At 37.3% G+C, this 15,295-nt stretch overlaps 1 protein-coding gene across 2 annotated transcripts in view; it reads right to left on the minus strand.

The window, feature by feature from the left end:
* Positions 1 to 15,295, minus strand: part of LOC145984293 (cell adhesion molecule Dscam1-like) — an 875,949-nt gene that overhangs the window by 466,842 nt on the left and 393,812 nt on the right. For both annotated transcript variants that reach the window (XM_083117935.1, XM_083117934.1), the window contains exons 5-6: positions 2,714 to 2,835; positions 1,492 to 1,690 (exon numbers count right to left, since the gene is read on the minus strand). In XM_083117935.1, coding sequence (XP_082974061.1) covers positions 1,492 to 1,690; positions 2,714 to 2,835 — 321 coding nt within the window. The remainder of the gene's footprint in view (positions 1 to 1,491; positions 1,691 to 2,713; positions 2,836 to 15,295) is intronic.

Below are 15,295 nucleotides of genomic sequence, written 5' to 3' on the forward strand. Positions count from 1 at the left end.
TTTCAGTACTACAATTTATGCAGGAGAACTCAATATTGACCTGACTTCAGTGAGTAGGAATATCTTAGAAAGCTCAAAGGTACAAATACTACCCACGTAACTTGTCTCTTAGAAGTACGTTAAATTTGTTCCAACTCTTACATAACAAATCACAAACCGAACTGAGAACGCAACCTGGTTGAGAAGCCACTCTCTCAATATATTTACATAAGAAAATATCATGTATAAATTAAAAAGCTTATGGCATTTTAATATTTCATATTTCGATGATGATCCAATATTGAAATAGCAGATTTCCATTGAGAGTTTAGGGTAGAGATTAAACTTGAAGATGTTACCTTACAGTGACTGTTGCCGACCTTAGTGATGGAGTGGTTAGCATAACGCACCGCAAAGCTAGGGATTCACAATTCATGACTCATCGTCAATTTCGGTATAAACTTCAAGAATGAAAGCGTTCTTTTTCTGGACTGGAATTCGTTACATTCTTACCAATATGATTGCAGTTTACATCCGTCTAACACTGGAGCACCTATCTCGCAGAGATATTAGGTCAGAACGTTTCTATAGAAAAAATGAACTGCAGAATATTAAATTAATACGTTTTATCAATACTCAGTACATCTATTTGTATCCATCTTCAGTACTACAATTAATACAGAAGAGAACTCAATGCATTGAGTTCGTACGAGGCAGAATATATTGAACGACCTGAGTGCTGTTATTTCCTCTCCGAAAATTTGAGGTTCAAGTTCGGGACCGCACATCAGGACGTTGAATTATTTTTCTTTTTTAATGTGTGTTTCATCTATCCGTCCATCATCCTTAATTTCGAAATTGAAAATAAATGGATAACAACAACTAGTTTCTTTCTGGGGAGGAAGGTTCCGGAATTCTTCAATGTTGGCTTGTTATTGTGTTCATAACAACTACTCAAAATATTGTAATGTTTATAAATGATCGTGCATTCATGTATTTATGCACACATAAAAATTATATTTCGTTTTAGTTTTATTCTCTCCTATAAATATGCCGGTACTGAGTACTTTTGCGTACTGCAAAAGAAAAGCACTGACAATAACTGTACAGTGTGTAGTTTCTTTTGTCGGTATTTGTTGGAATTCAGTTTCTAGCGTTGAGCAGCGATCAAACCAGCAGAAATTCGTGTCATGTAGTAAGAAATTAAAAGAGTATTTTCTTTTACGTTCAACAAATTAAAATTTTCATTATAGTGAGACATCTCAAGGGAAAATGTGAAATATTTCTGGACGTGTTTTAACCACCAAGTTCTCCACAGTAAACACGGACTAGTTTGCTTAAAAGTTGTACACAAGCTTCACATCTGTTTCAGGAGTTGGAAATTCTGCAAAAGCAACGTTTCTCTCCAGACGAGGAAGTGTGCTTATCTTGCTTGGAAGAACATAAAAGATAATTTGTTGAGGTAAGCAAAATAAAAATGACACCGTAAAATATTTATAGCTTTGTACTTACCAGCCCGGACATGGACTTGCCGACTGACGATGGTGCCCACGCCATTCGATGCCACGCAACGGTAGATTGTGCTGTGAACATTCGAATTATACTCCTCTGCGGGGAATGGAACAAACACTAGCGTTCCATTAGGCAAAATTTTTCGAAGACCAGGAATGTCTCGCACTGTACTTCCATCTGCTAATATCCAGTCTATAACCTGGGGAAAAACACGTAAAACATTGTTACATATCGGACGAAAAAGGAAATGGCAGAAACGAAGCAAAAAAACGTCGTAATAAATCAGAGAAAACTGCTTTTGCTTGAATGAAACTTTAGCTAACACTCAATTATCCTGCGACTATAAATCTGGTCCAATCCCATAAAAGATACAAGAAGGCATTAGCAAAGACAAGTGCGCTTCCTTTAGTGCAATTATGACTGTTTTATATCTCAAGTTTCACTTCACTCCATGATTTCTAGTCTCGTTTCATCAGTAAGATCCATAGATTCAAAGAGGGATGATGTGAAGATATACGTATAATAATTAATTGTTAATGCGAATAAAAATATTTTCGTTTTTTCCATTTTGAAAATATATATCGTACATTATTTATGATGCTATGTTTGTCTATTATTACTTAACTTCATCCAAAAGAATCACTTGTAAATGAAATCATGGTGAGTGGAATGTGATATTAGAACAAATTACGACATTGAACTTTTCAATTTTTCTGTACCTGATGTTTGAGAAAGTGGTAATTTTAAAACAAATACACTCTATTTCATAAAATTTCCTGTGTTTTTTCTATTTATACGGCAATGATGAAACGTTTGTAGATAGTGGGTCTATAGCTTCACCGTGATAGTTACTCTTCCTGAAGCTAAAAATTCTAATCATTATAACTTAAGTTTAAGTTGCAAGATTCTTACACACAAAGCTTTTTACAATTTTCTTTTTCTTAATTCGTATTTCTTTTCATCCTCCTTTCTCTAATTCTCTTTCGTCGATACTTTTCTATTTATTCTTTCCAACTCTCCTTCATATTCTCTCTCTCTCTCTCTCTCTCTCTCTTATCCCTCAACACTCTCTCTGTTTCTCTTCGTATGCTTCTTTCTCTTTTTCTGATTTCTTAAAATCTACTTCTAAAATTAAATGACTCTCTCTTATGTTCGAAATATCCATTTCAAAGGTTAGACAAACCTAATCTTTGAAATGGATGAAATGGGGAAGGAAACTTACCGGTGGGGGATTCCCGTGGGCTGAACACAATACACTAATGCCAGTTGTATTGGAGAAATCTGCTCTATGAGGTGGTTCTTGAATAAAAACTGGGCCCTGATTTGCGTCTCCCCAGCTCCAACCTGAAAATATTTCAAGGAGATATACCAATCAATCTTTATGTAAGCTCAATATCATTTTTATAAAAGAAAATTACACATTTATATCTACTGAAACGTGAGGAAATGGCATTAAAATGTCCCATAGCTAAACACAAAATGTGTGTTCGTATGATATTTGAGTCAATTATTTCTCTCTATGTGTGTGTGTGTGTGATTGCTCTTACAAATGGTATCAGATGAGAATATATTCAGTATCAATGTACACGTAGAATTTTTGCTCGATCGTGAGGAATTGAACAAATGACGATAGCAAAGAAAGCAGGGCCCGAATGAATGTTAAAACATGAAACTGTTTCACAATAAATACAAACATACAACAGTAATGGGAACAGGGAGTTTTACGTCGAATGTTGTTAATCCTCAACTAATGAGCCTCATGTATCATCACTTCGTGGTAATCTCCGGCCCTCATTGTCTCAATTTCCTTGTTATCAAATGCAATTTCCAATCGATTTTTTCGTGTATATATAAATATTATGAACGCACAATCTCTTTCTCTGTGCCATTTACAAACAAAATATAGCCAGCTCCCGTGGCGGAGTGGTTAGCACATCGCGCAACGACGCCAACTGTCCCGGGTTCAAATCCTGGCCTGAGCATGGGTGTTTGTGAGTGTCCATTCATTAATTTCATCATATCATCACTCATCCTCACGTTCGCAATTTAGCCAAAAGTGGCACAAAGAGCGAAGTAAAATAAAGCAAATCAATCAATCAATAAATGAAAAATGATGGGCCATAGGTCTTGGCTAGATATTGGTTTAAAAAATATAGATTGAAAAAAGCACGAAGTTAAAAGAACACAAAACATCAGAGTAATAAATTGACTATCAAAAGAACTTTACATCACTTTTTAATAGGGCTGAGCCGATACCACTTTGGAGCAATACCGATACTCTCATCGATTCTCACCGATACCTATACTTGAAAATTGCAATAATTAAACGTTGTTCAAAAGTACTGATTAACATTTGTCTGTAAGTATTCCGCTCGAATTATGTGAATCAATTTAGTAACATTTTTACTTTAAAATATTCGAGTATCACAACAGATTATTAAATTACATGTTACATTATTACAAAATTCAACTTTTTGCACATAACTGCAAAATAAAAAGAAACTGAATATTGCAAAATTTCCAGGATAATTAGACTGCGAAATTGTCATGCGGTATTTTTGCGGAGTCTGTGAAAAGTCTATGCCGGAAAAGTATCGGCTGGTATCGGTAAATAAATTCCATCCGATTCTTTTCGATACCGATGCATCGGCATCGGCTCAGACCTACTTTTTAACCAAGGTACTGCCTGCAAGGAGCTTGTCAAATCTCAAGTGGAAGGATAATCTGTTGAATGTACTTACACAGACACGTACCCACATTGCTATTAGTATTTTCATTCTAATGGTTGTAAATTTCTGTCGATATTCTGCCTCTCTAGGTTAATCGCAACAACGAGGATGAATGATGATTAGATGAAATTGACGAAGATGAAGGATGATTGAACGTGCTCCCGTACCAGGATGATCCTGTTACTATAGATCACATTGAAATGTTTCAAAGTAGAAGAGAGAAAAAGGAAGTATTCTGGCGTTTTTAATGCTTCAGACAGGTATCTCCAAGAAGCTGGCCTATCTACGTTGTGCAATGCACAAGTTTTCCCAGTATAATATAAAAAAGTATAAATGGATTGAGAGAGATGATTAGGAAAGCATTTCCCTAGTGTCTAGTTAGACGCGGATCTCATTTTAAGAAATTGATCTTCGGCGCCTTATAGACAGGAAAAAGAAAACAAAAAAGTAGAAGAGGATGAGTTTTCTATCATGGTCCAAGGAAAAAGATCCCCGTTACATCCTGGATCGGCTGAGCTACGAGGATTCCCGAAGGACTTGGAACAAAGCATTTGAGATCCTGATCCTCGCTAAGCTGCCATATCGTTCGCTGCCAATACCGGCTGCATCCTATCAGAGATGAAACCAATGGTGGGAAACTGCTTTTGTTTAGGAGCGTGCCAAACCTCTTCTACAAAGATGCGTCAATTTTTCATTTTATATTAAAAGAGAATTTTCTAAGCATCGTGGTATCTTTAAGGAACAGCTCAAATTCAAATTAATGCTTCTAGAAAAACTGTTACACACACTTGAGCCTTCCATAAAACAGTTTCCATTTCTGTCTAACATTTATTTGTAGTGCCCTGGTGGTTCGGTCGAGAGGGCATTTCACTGCTATGCGGAATATCTCAGGTCGGAGTTTTTCAGTTCATGTCCCTACAGAAACTGTGAAGGTTTTTTTAAATACTTTTAATTCGTGGAGTGTCTCACATTTAAATCAAAAGAATCCATTGAATTTTTATGTTTCTATATCTTATGAGATTTTGGTTATTGATTGATGGATTGGTTTGGTTTATTTTACTTCGCATTTCCTCCACTTTTTTCTAATCGCGAAGACGATGATGAGAGATGAAGTGATGAAATTGATAAAGGGGTACTCATAAAGTTCATCAATGTCCAGGCCTGGATTCGAACTCGGGTTGTTACGGCTGCTAATTTAATAAATAACTAATTAACTCAACTAACTCAACTGAGCTGAGCTTAGCAACGCAACAACGAAGAATCGCTCGCCTCACCTGCTGGGCGAATTAAACATTACATGAAATATAATACGGTCAGGATAAGTGCCTAACAGTCGGAGTTACCGAGAATAAACCTAGGAGGATATGATTTTAAATACCTGAAATGACGTTACATAATACTACGGTGTTTCTGAATATACACATATATTAAAGCACAGATAAATACACATTACATCTTGCCCTCTTTCACTCGATCTCACATTCATTCTCTCATTCCATGGCATATTGCGACAATATGACAAATACAAAGGTTAGATTATTTACTACTTTGACCATACTCTTGCTATGTCTTGGCTACATTGCCTTTTACAATTTATCGTTTAGGATTTTAAGTATAAAGTGAATAATTGTTCCTTGTGCGAACCCCTTCTTTCCTTTCTGAAGGTATAAATATATTCAATGAACTATTGTTTGCAGTTAACATAAACTCTCATCTTTAAATTGATTATTCCGCCGGAATACCGATGCCTAGGGATGCCATAGCACTGATTTAAGTTAAGCAATGATTTGATTCACGCAGATTCGCGGTAGATAGTCGTCATCTTTCTCACACACGCACATGGTTGGATCTTACCTTCGCTGCATTCCCTCTGACCTGGGTTGGGTGGAAGTGGTCCTACAGTTCTGGAAGGCCTCCACACTCCATTGGTGCACCTCGCGGTTATCCTGGTTGGCGAAAGTGGATCAGTCGGCGGCTCCATCTGGCATCATCGGATCCTGGCTTCACTCGTGCACTTCGCAGGGACGTCCCGGACGGTACACGTTCACTGTCGACTCCATACGACAACTTGCGCAATAATAGGTCAGTTCTTCGCGGTCACTCGTAAGTACAGATACGTGACTTGGGCGATGAGACGAACATACGCGATGAGCCAATCGCGGTTTCACATGGATATCAGATGTTATTAACTTTCACTACTTTGGACGTTGTTTCGGACGATTGACACAGGTGGACGTGTCTGGCGTTATTCTCACATAACCACACGTATGTGCACGGATGCGTTGACGGCGAGGGGGAGAAGGACCCCCTGGTTCTATTCTGCTCTACTCCATGGCTCTGAAACACTCACTCGAGGAAAACAAATCCAGACCTCGAGTCTGCTTGCAACTCGCAGCTCGGTCGCGCGTAGCTCACACTCCGGTGGCGATTGTAGGCAAAACTGTGCAAAACTGTGTCTCGCTATTCCAAATCATCCCTTTTATTCCAGATTTGAACGTAGTGACGCGCTACCCTCTATGATCAGGTGCTTGTTTATTGTTTCTGGTGCTTTGACCGTTGTCCTCCTATCCTGGTCAATGCTCACTCCGGTCCTTAACCCCTGGTAGCACCCCCTCGCGCAGAGATTAGGCTAACTCTTCCTCCATTGTATTCAGTCACGAAAAGCAAGGACAACTCAGTAGGGTAGCTTCTCCCTTTCAATCCAGCGATGAATCTTTAATAATTCATAACTCCCGTAGTTCTGTTCTGATTAGGCTCAAATCTTGGAATCAGTACTTTCATGATGTGGTCTTCCGCTGGTTGAAATCTCATCAAATTCGGTCCATTGGTTTAGAAGTTGCATTTCTCTTGCTATTCCCATAAGAATGCATGTAAATCCGAATTCGGGCGAAAAACGGTGGTTGAGCAGGCTAGTGCTGGCTAAGACAGTTCGCTAGACACCTGTATTCCGACGGATATTAATATTACCAATTGCAATTAATTCCTACTAACGGGCAATTAGATTAATTACTTGTCACTCAATATTTGATCGTTATAGGGTCTTTTGGTTAATTCACGCTCATTTTCCACCTCTCGAAGTTCATAGTGACAACGAGAGGATGAATTGTTAGATTAAATAAATGACATGGCAACAAAATAACCAAATCATTCTTTACCTTGGATTGGAACTTAGGACTTCTGGTATCGCAACATGAATGCTAACGACCTCCCACCAGAGGCTGGCTATAGACATTTCAAGATGTCTCAAGTCGCATGTCCTCAAAGTTATTACTTTAATCATATAGGTCTTAGTAGAGCATTTTCGAGTGTGCGACAATTTCAAACACAGAAGCCATCATTCCATTTGTATTATTGTTTCAATTTTAGAAGATGAGTAAGAGCATTACAGTCTTTGTTGTTTGTTTTTGATTTAAAGGAAAAGAAAGGAAGACAATCCTTGATGATCAGAATTCTCTGCCAAAATACAAGAACGAGGAACGGAGTTTCCAAAAAACGATAATCTGCAAAGCCACCTAAGGCGTCGGCTAGAAATCCCATGAAATCAAACAAATTGAAAGTTGGGAAAGCCTCGACGCGGCCGAAGCGCAAGATATGAATTCTTTCCCAAGTTTCCAACAAGTTTGCTTTGAACTTTCCATCCTTTCTCGACGAACGCTCCTTTCCATCCCTCTTATCGTCTTCCTCCGCCCTTCCTCCGCCCTTCCTGTCATTTCTCCAGACAGCCCCTTTGTGAGGGGGAGAAAGGGCCAAAAGATTTGAAAGCACACAAAATTCAGTTCAGATTGAAGACAACTTTAGGAAGGAACCATCATTTTAAGTTATGATCACTTGCCTCTGTTTTGAACACAATACCTGTGGATTTGATCATGATTGAACCCTGAAATTTGAACCAGATCCACTTGAGTGTGATTGTGTGTGGTGCACCTTACTACTTAATTCAAATATCCCGTAAAATGTCTTAGTGACATTCAGTGATGCGCCATAGACTATAAGTTTACGTCTAAATGCGTTGTCTACGCGTAATCTACTCGAAGATTACATTGGCTTATAGTTTACATAGTCTACTGTAGACAATGAAAACATCAGGGAAGAAATAAATCCCAGTGGTCTATGAAAGAGAAAGTATTTTTTTCTTCAACATGTCGATAATCTGGGCCTATAACCAACTTCAGACAATCTGACGTAATGAAAGTTATCGAATTTTCACTAACGAGGGGAAAAGGGATTACCGAAATAAAAGCAAATCACAGCCATATTGAAAACTGACATTATGTTTTACACTAACAAAAGGAAAGCCTATTGTATTTGTCTTATTAATGCATGGGAAAGTGCAAATGTCTTTCAAGCAGATTTTTCCACTTATGAAATGGTGGAAATAGAAGTAAAACAAAATCTTGTCATTCTACAAACATCGCATTTTTTTATTTTGGTATGTCGCAACAAGTTTATTTTGCGTTCAATTAATACCTAATAAATTGGTTGAACGTAAATAAATACTGAAAACACTTATTTATGGAGAGTGGAACTTCAAGCTCTCTATGTCCACCTGCTGATGCTGGTTGTTGCTGCTTCTAGAACGATGCGCGTGCCTTGGACGGATGATGTCTACGTTGATTACGTAGATTACATAGTTTACATAGTCTACGTTGTATACACGTAGAATATAGACAATCGTTGTTTACGCGTAGACGCACATCACTGGTGACATTCTTCCTAGTACTTTACAGAAGTATTTAACCCTTCGTTGGTATACGTCTTCCAGAGTAACACGGTTGGAATACTGTAAGCGTCGTGCTCACACATGAATCTTATTGTTTTTGTCCTTTTTTCGAATATATTTTAACATGCATCATAATAAAAAATAATTTATAAATATGTGTTTTCCAATATATATCACTTATATGTTAAAATATACCTCATTTCTTATGTAAGAACAAAATTATATTCTTGTATCACACTATTACTGATTTTACCTATTACAACAGACAAATTATCAAGAAAAACATAACAATGTTTATAATTTTGTTAAGAATTTACTTTGATGATTAGTAAATTGCAAAACATTAATAATAAATTCAATAATGTATTACTTGTTTACAAGAGAGATATACTACATCGTAGTTTCAACCAGACCAATATATTAAGGGGAAAAAAGATGTAAAATTAAGTTAATCTTCATAAGGAGATTGCTATGATTACCATTTTTCAATAACTCATCAGCAAACATTATCTTCTGGACCTTAAGGATCAAACATTCTACCCAGGTCTTCTCTTTTCTCAACATTTTATTCAGCAAGCCATGCTCGGAACTGCTGTTCTTCATTAGTGACGAATAACAGATTTCAATGTTAATTTAGCCAGAAATAGTAGCCGTAATAAGTGAATGGAGTCAAATAAAATAATTACTGAGAATCAAGACAGAAAGCAAGTGACATAACACGAGTTCAGTGAGCATAGAAATAAAATATGTTTGCAGAAAATGGTTACGTGTGAGCGCGGCGCTCACAAAACACGGACTGTCATCAAAATGACATGCCTGCGTAGACAGAGAACAATTCCAAAACTTATAACTGGTATCATCTGTCTACAGACAGTCCAAATTACAGCTACACATGATAAGAAAGTGATATCATTATGTGGGCCTGAAGAATTTACAATTTTATCCGAAGGTGAGCGCCGCGCTCACAGGTGCTCTATTGTCATGTGCACAAATTTGGAGTTCCTTTGAGTGGTTAAGAAGTTTCGAATTTGTTTTAAAGTGTGAAATAGTGTGACACGAGCCACGATAGCGTTGGTGATTTTAGGCCCACCTTACGCTCAGGTAGGCTAATTGAGACTGGACCCACTGTTTGAAGTGGGATATGGACCACCGTGCAACGTGCCTCAGCTGGAGATCGAACCCGAGACTACTTGATTACAATGCGATAGCGTTATCACTATGCCGCCTGGGAGGCCCGCCGTAGTCTTTTATGTTGGGAGTTTGTTTACCACGCGGAAGACCCGGGTTCAATCCCTGGGGAAGATTATATCAGGTTGGAATAATCCCGTTAAGCTTAAGCTGCCCGAGGCTTATCAAGCCTTTCATCAAAGAGTATCTGGGGGAAACCCTGGAGGTAGATGTGACCAGAGCCAGGTGATAATTATATCACCACCACATCCCAATATGAGCTTTCATAGCACAGTGCAATGTACACAATGTACACAATGTACACAATGTACACATTTCATTTACCTAATAAATTGATAATGTCATTAAAGCATACTTGTACTGTGAAAATTAGAAGTAAATTATCTTTTACGGTAAAAGTCAGTTCAAAATTTCAGTGAATCAACACTAGTGATGTGTGTTTTAAAGATATCGAATGAATACCACTATGAAACAATGTATGTTAAAAGTTATTTTGAAACAATTCTGGGTATTTTGTACAGTCCCGGACACTTCTGGGTTTTAAAAACCCATTAAATTTCATTTGGATCATTAGATCCCAGAAGTATCTGTGTTCACATCTTTTCTGATCGTAATAAGACAAGAATTTGAAAACTTTAAATGAGTTGAAATATTTTCCTTTATTACATACCATCCAGTGAATAATGTTACAAATGTATTTCCTCTTTGGTCTTAGTTTTATAATAACTTTGGAAAGAAACTTATTTTCGAAGATGTGAAGAAAATTAAATCTTGCTTACATAATTCGTAGACAAAAATTGGATACGCATATTGGTTAATATTTACTACACTCTGTCCCAACTATCCCTGGAGCTGGCGAACAAAAATAAGTCTCTGCGCAAGTAGTGACGCGAGACGGCTCCACTAATATACACGTGTGAGCGAACGGGATTGCGTGGAGAGGGAAAGAGACTGCAGTTACCAGCCTTTCTAACAGCGTGTACTGGTTCGCTCTGCCCACTGGATTTCCCCCCTCTCTGCCGCTATGCGCGGCCTTGCTCCAGAGATAGATGGGACAGGGTATATACTTATATTTATGTAAGAAATAGTTTGATATTGTACAGTAATCACGAAAGACCACAAGGATGTGGTCTCAATTTAACAGGCAGAGTAGTCAGTTCGGATCGAGGAAATTGCAGTATAGCTTCAGTTGAGGGAATCACTTTGTTACATAATTTCCACCGTAACATTATAAGAGGCAGAATGGAAAATATGAGGTAAACCTACTCTATGACAATAATCAACAACTTCATTCGCAGCATTAATTGCATTATTAATCAGTGAAGTATGAACACTGATTTTTAAACAACTTTGTTCTCCTTTCTTCTTCACAGCTTCTGTTGAAGTCTAGAGCAACTGGCAAATAGCTCTCATTAATCAGTTAAATCAAGCCGAAAAGCAATTAGCACCAGATTTCGTGGCTGAGTAAATATCGATCAACGGGTTTTCTTCTGCAGCTACTCTTGAATGTGCAGTAAAAGATGTAACTTTTGGTTGGTGATCCACCATCAAGAACTTTCCTTATGAGAAACAAAAAAAGATGAAAGAGTTAAATAATAAATGTGCGTTTTAATTTTAAAAATATCACAAAGCACCGAATTAGCCTATTCTGTGCTATATTTTGTTATTCTATCGACGATATTTTGTTGACGAGGTTTAATATTGCCTAGTAGAAATACAATGGATACAGTTCTTGCACGAAATGTTTTTAGAGCCATGTCACGTAGAGGTAAATATTTTTTTCTTATTTATTTATTTATTGATATTTACATTGTGAGGATTAATCTAAATGTTGAACTGAGAGCCTTAAACAAATAGATCAACTAAAGATACATATATGCTCTGGATCAACGGTGTATTTTTAAAGATTTCTCGTAGCAAGGGTCTGCCAAAACATAATTTGGTTAATTGTTTACCGACTAAGAATTCTACATAGAATTACATTTATTTGACGTTAAATCCCGTTCGAAATTTGAACCTTAATATATGTCAAAAAACATAATTTAATGAGTATAACAAAAGCTGAAATATGAATCACAAAAATTCAATGAACGTGTAATTGAATTGATGTTTAATCCACTTTATGCACAGATACGCAACTCGGGACTTAACCTACAGGTTAAAGTGGGATCTGAACCACTGTGTAATGTTCCTCCGCCCCTTTATTACAAGACGACGACGTTACCACTACGCCATGAGGGAGGACCTTGCAATTGGAAATGATGTACAGTATAATCCATGACACTAATAGAGAAACATATGTTAACAGTAATAAAAATTTACATTAAAATACCTTAACATTCAAGTTATTAGAAAATAAATGAAGTGAAATTACAAAATAAATTCCATACATTATATTGATATTATTAGAGAAACTAAATTATTAGGAATAATTATTTTGACAAGAATAATGATCGACATATAAGAAGATCGAAGAAGATCGAAGAAATTCTGAAGAGAGAGATTAAAATAAGGATCTAAGTTAAAAAGAAAATTTTAGCCCAAATTAGAAGATAACAGCCGAAAATGCACTTCGAGTTTCAATGGAGAAAATAGTATGTAAAGCAAGATTTCAGATATCATTCTTGTAATTCTCACATGATTAGTTACGAATTTGTATTTTCTATATTATTTTGCGTAATAAGTGCTTATTGATTAATTCTACTGAAGAACAACACAATGACAAATTTGAAATGCATATTTCAAATTTGAATCCTTAGAATTTAGTGCTGAACTTCTGCACATAATCTCTCTCTCTCTCTCTCTATGTATTTCTTCTACTATAATAAGATCCTTTTTATCAATGGTTTGGTTTAATATTATAGTAGTTTTTATACAAAAAAATTGTCTCAGTATGTTAAAAGTTTCGAGATAAGGGCCACGCAGATATTTAAAAATGTCGTTAAAATATTGTTTACGTAGTGTAATAGTGGAATTGATTCGATTTTTTTTCTTGCGGTCTATTCGGGACGGAAGTTAAGTCTGGAAAGGAATTATACGTAAAAGGTTTCACCAAAGACAAAAAACAACACACCAGGAAATGGAAAGGAAACAAGATGGAAGGAAGGACTTTTTCAAGGAGGTTGACGATTGAAAGGTTACACTGTAGATGGCGAGGAAGTGAGCGTGTTTTCCTTGAGGTTAGCAGTTTTGTCTTGTACTCTTGGCCGAGGTGGAAAATGGTGGAAAATCGAGACACTGTTTTACCCCTACGGAATTTAACAGGTGGTGCGTGTCTCAAAGCGGATAAGCCTGTTAAAGATAGTATTTCTAACATCTCAGATCCAAGTAGAGTAAAAGTAAAACTGTCTCGATTCACTTGCTAGGGATCTTTATAGAGAGTCGCACAGTTGGCGCATCGACAATCTTCACCACACTTTCTTGGTTCTCTAGCTTGAAGCTAGTAGCCACTCCTGGATAAATAAATATTCAAATGATAGATACATCCTCACTTAGATACTTAGATTATATACACTTGGCAAATATACAGTAACAGGCCTGTGGTGAATTAAAATAATTTTTCTGTTTCCTTACCAGGCTGCGTAAAATGTAGTACTTTGCACACACGATCTTGTCCTCACTTGTGCTGAGGACAACCTCATTTGCGTTTTGCAGTGATCTCGCTCAATAAGGAGAATTTTTACAAAATTAGTCAAGACATCTTTTCTTTAAACTTGCTGTCCCAAATTATCTCTTCTTCTTTTTAAGGTGCTTGTTTATGATGAAGGGAGCAAGTAGCCTTAATGATAATGCGCTCATAATAATTTTAAAACTCAACCTAACCAAACTAAACCATGCATATGATAATCTGTACGCAATCAACAGAAATAAGAACATACAACATACATGTACATTCCATAACACTTCTGGTTGTAACGACTGCTTTTACTTATAATAGCATCATTTCAACTCAGAAGTGTCCATGACTATACAGTAGGATGCATAGATATTACCAGGCAAATTGCCCATCACCATATTTATACACTTCGTTGAACGCAATGCGAGGTTCAAGCATAAGCAGCTGAGAACTTCTGCATCAGCATAATTCCATTCCTTAAATACTCGTAGGAGGTAAGGGACATTTAATATAAACAGAGATGGACAATTGGACTGTAATGCTTATGCATCTCAAATCACATATAACCTATTACAAAATAAATCAATATTACAAGTATCACAGAGTTCTCAAAATGTGTTAAGAGTTTGTACATAAAGTGTTGAATTTAGAAGTTTGCCTTAAGATTATACTATGCTCAGATTGGCTAATCTGGACTGGACCTATTGTTTAAAGTGGAATGCAAACCAAAGTAAATGGATTGTGTCTCCACCGTGGATAGAACTCCGGACTCCTTGATAACAAGGCGACGACGTTACCACTATCGGAAACGGAAACGCAAAGGACCTAGCTAACTCTAAGCTAACTTTCACTCACCATATTAACAAAGTAATAAGCGACGCTTACAAACTTATCGGGTTCATTATTAGAATGGGCAGAGGCTCAAACACTTAAGGTATTATATTATACTCTCAAAACTTAAATCCGGGTCTATTATATGGAACACTGGCAGTTTAATACAGACTACAAAAATAGAGCGAGTATAGTCGACGCGCTGGCTACGTTAACGACCGGCTGACTTTGAAGTCCACGGAGCTCGCCCACCAGCTCCAACAATCACATTCAACGCAAAGTGTTGCCACACATCTACTCTCCACATCTACTCTACGCCACCTTGTCCCTCCGCACACAAGCACCTTCCCACGGTCTCCACATTAAAGTTGCAAAGTACGGCAACAGCGTGTCCGCAGTCATGTGACCGAGACTCCACGTGGAGTAGACGAGCAGAATGACAGCTGCGCCCATTGGCTGAAGGTTGAGTGTGATTGGACGAAAACAACTGGCCTGCTATTTATCCCCACCCACGTTTGTGGCGGCGGGTTTCTTTAGTCTTCGACGTTAACTAAGTAAACGCGTGGACTATACAATCGAAAATGTTACGTTACATGAAGTACAAACGTGAAGGTACTTATCGCAGATTTGTTTCGTACAATAATCTAAAAGACAAGCTCCGAATACACAGGCTTGACGATCGAAGGACAGTCCGCGACCAGCTGCTGCTGCTCTGGAAAA

The sequence above is a fragment of the Lepisma saccharinum genome, chromosome 2 (genome assembly GCF_977018435.1).
Source record: "Lepisma saccharinum chromosome 2, izLepSacc3.1, whole genome shotgun sequence".
Classification (NCBI taxonomy): Eukaryota; Metazoa; Arthropoda; class Insecta; order Zygentoma; family Lepismatidae; genus Lepisma; species Lepisma saccharinum.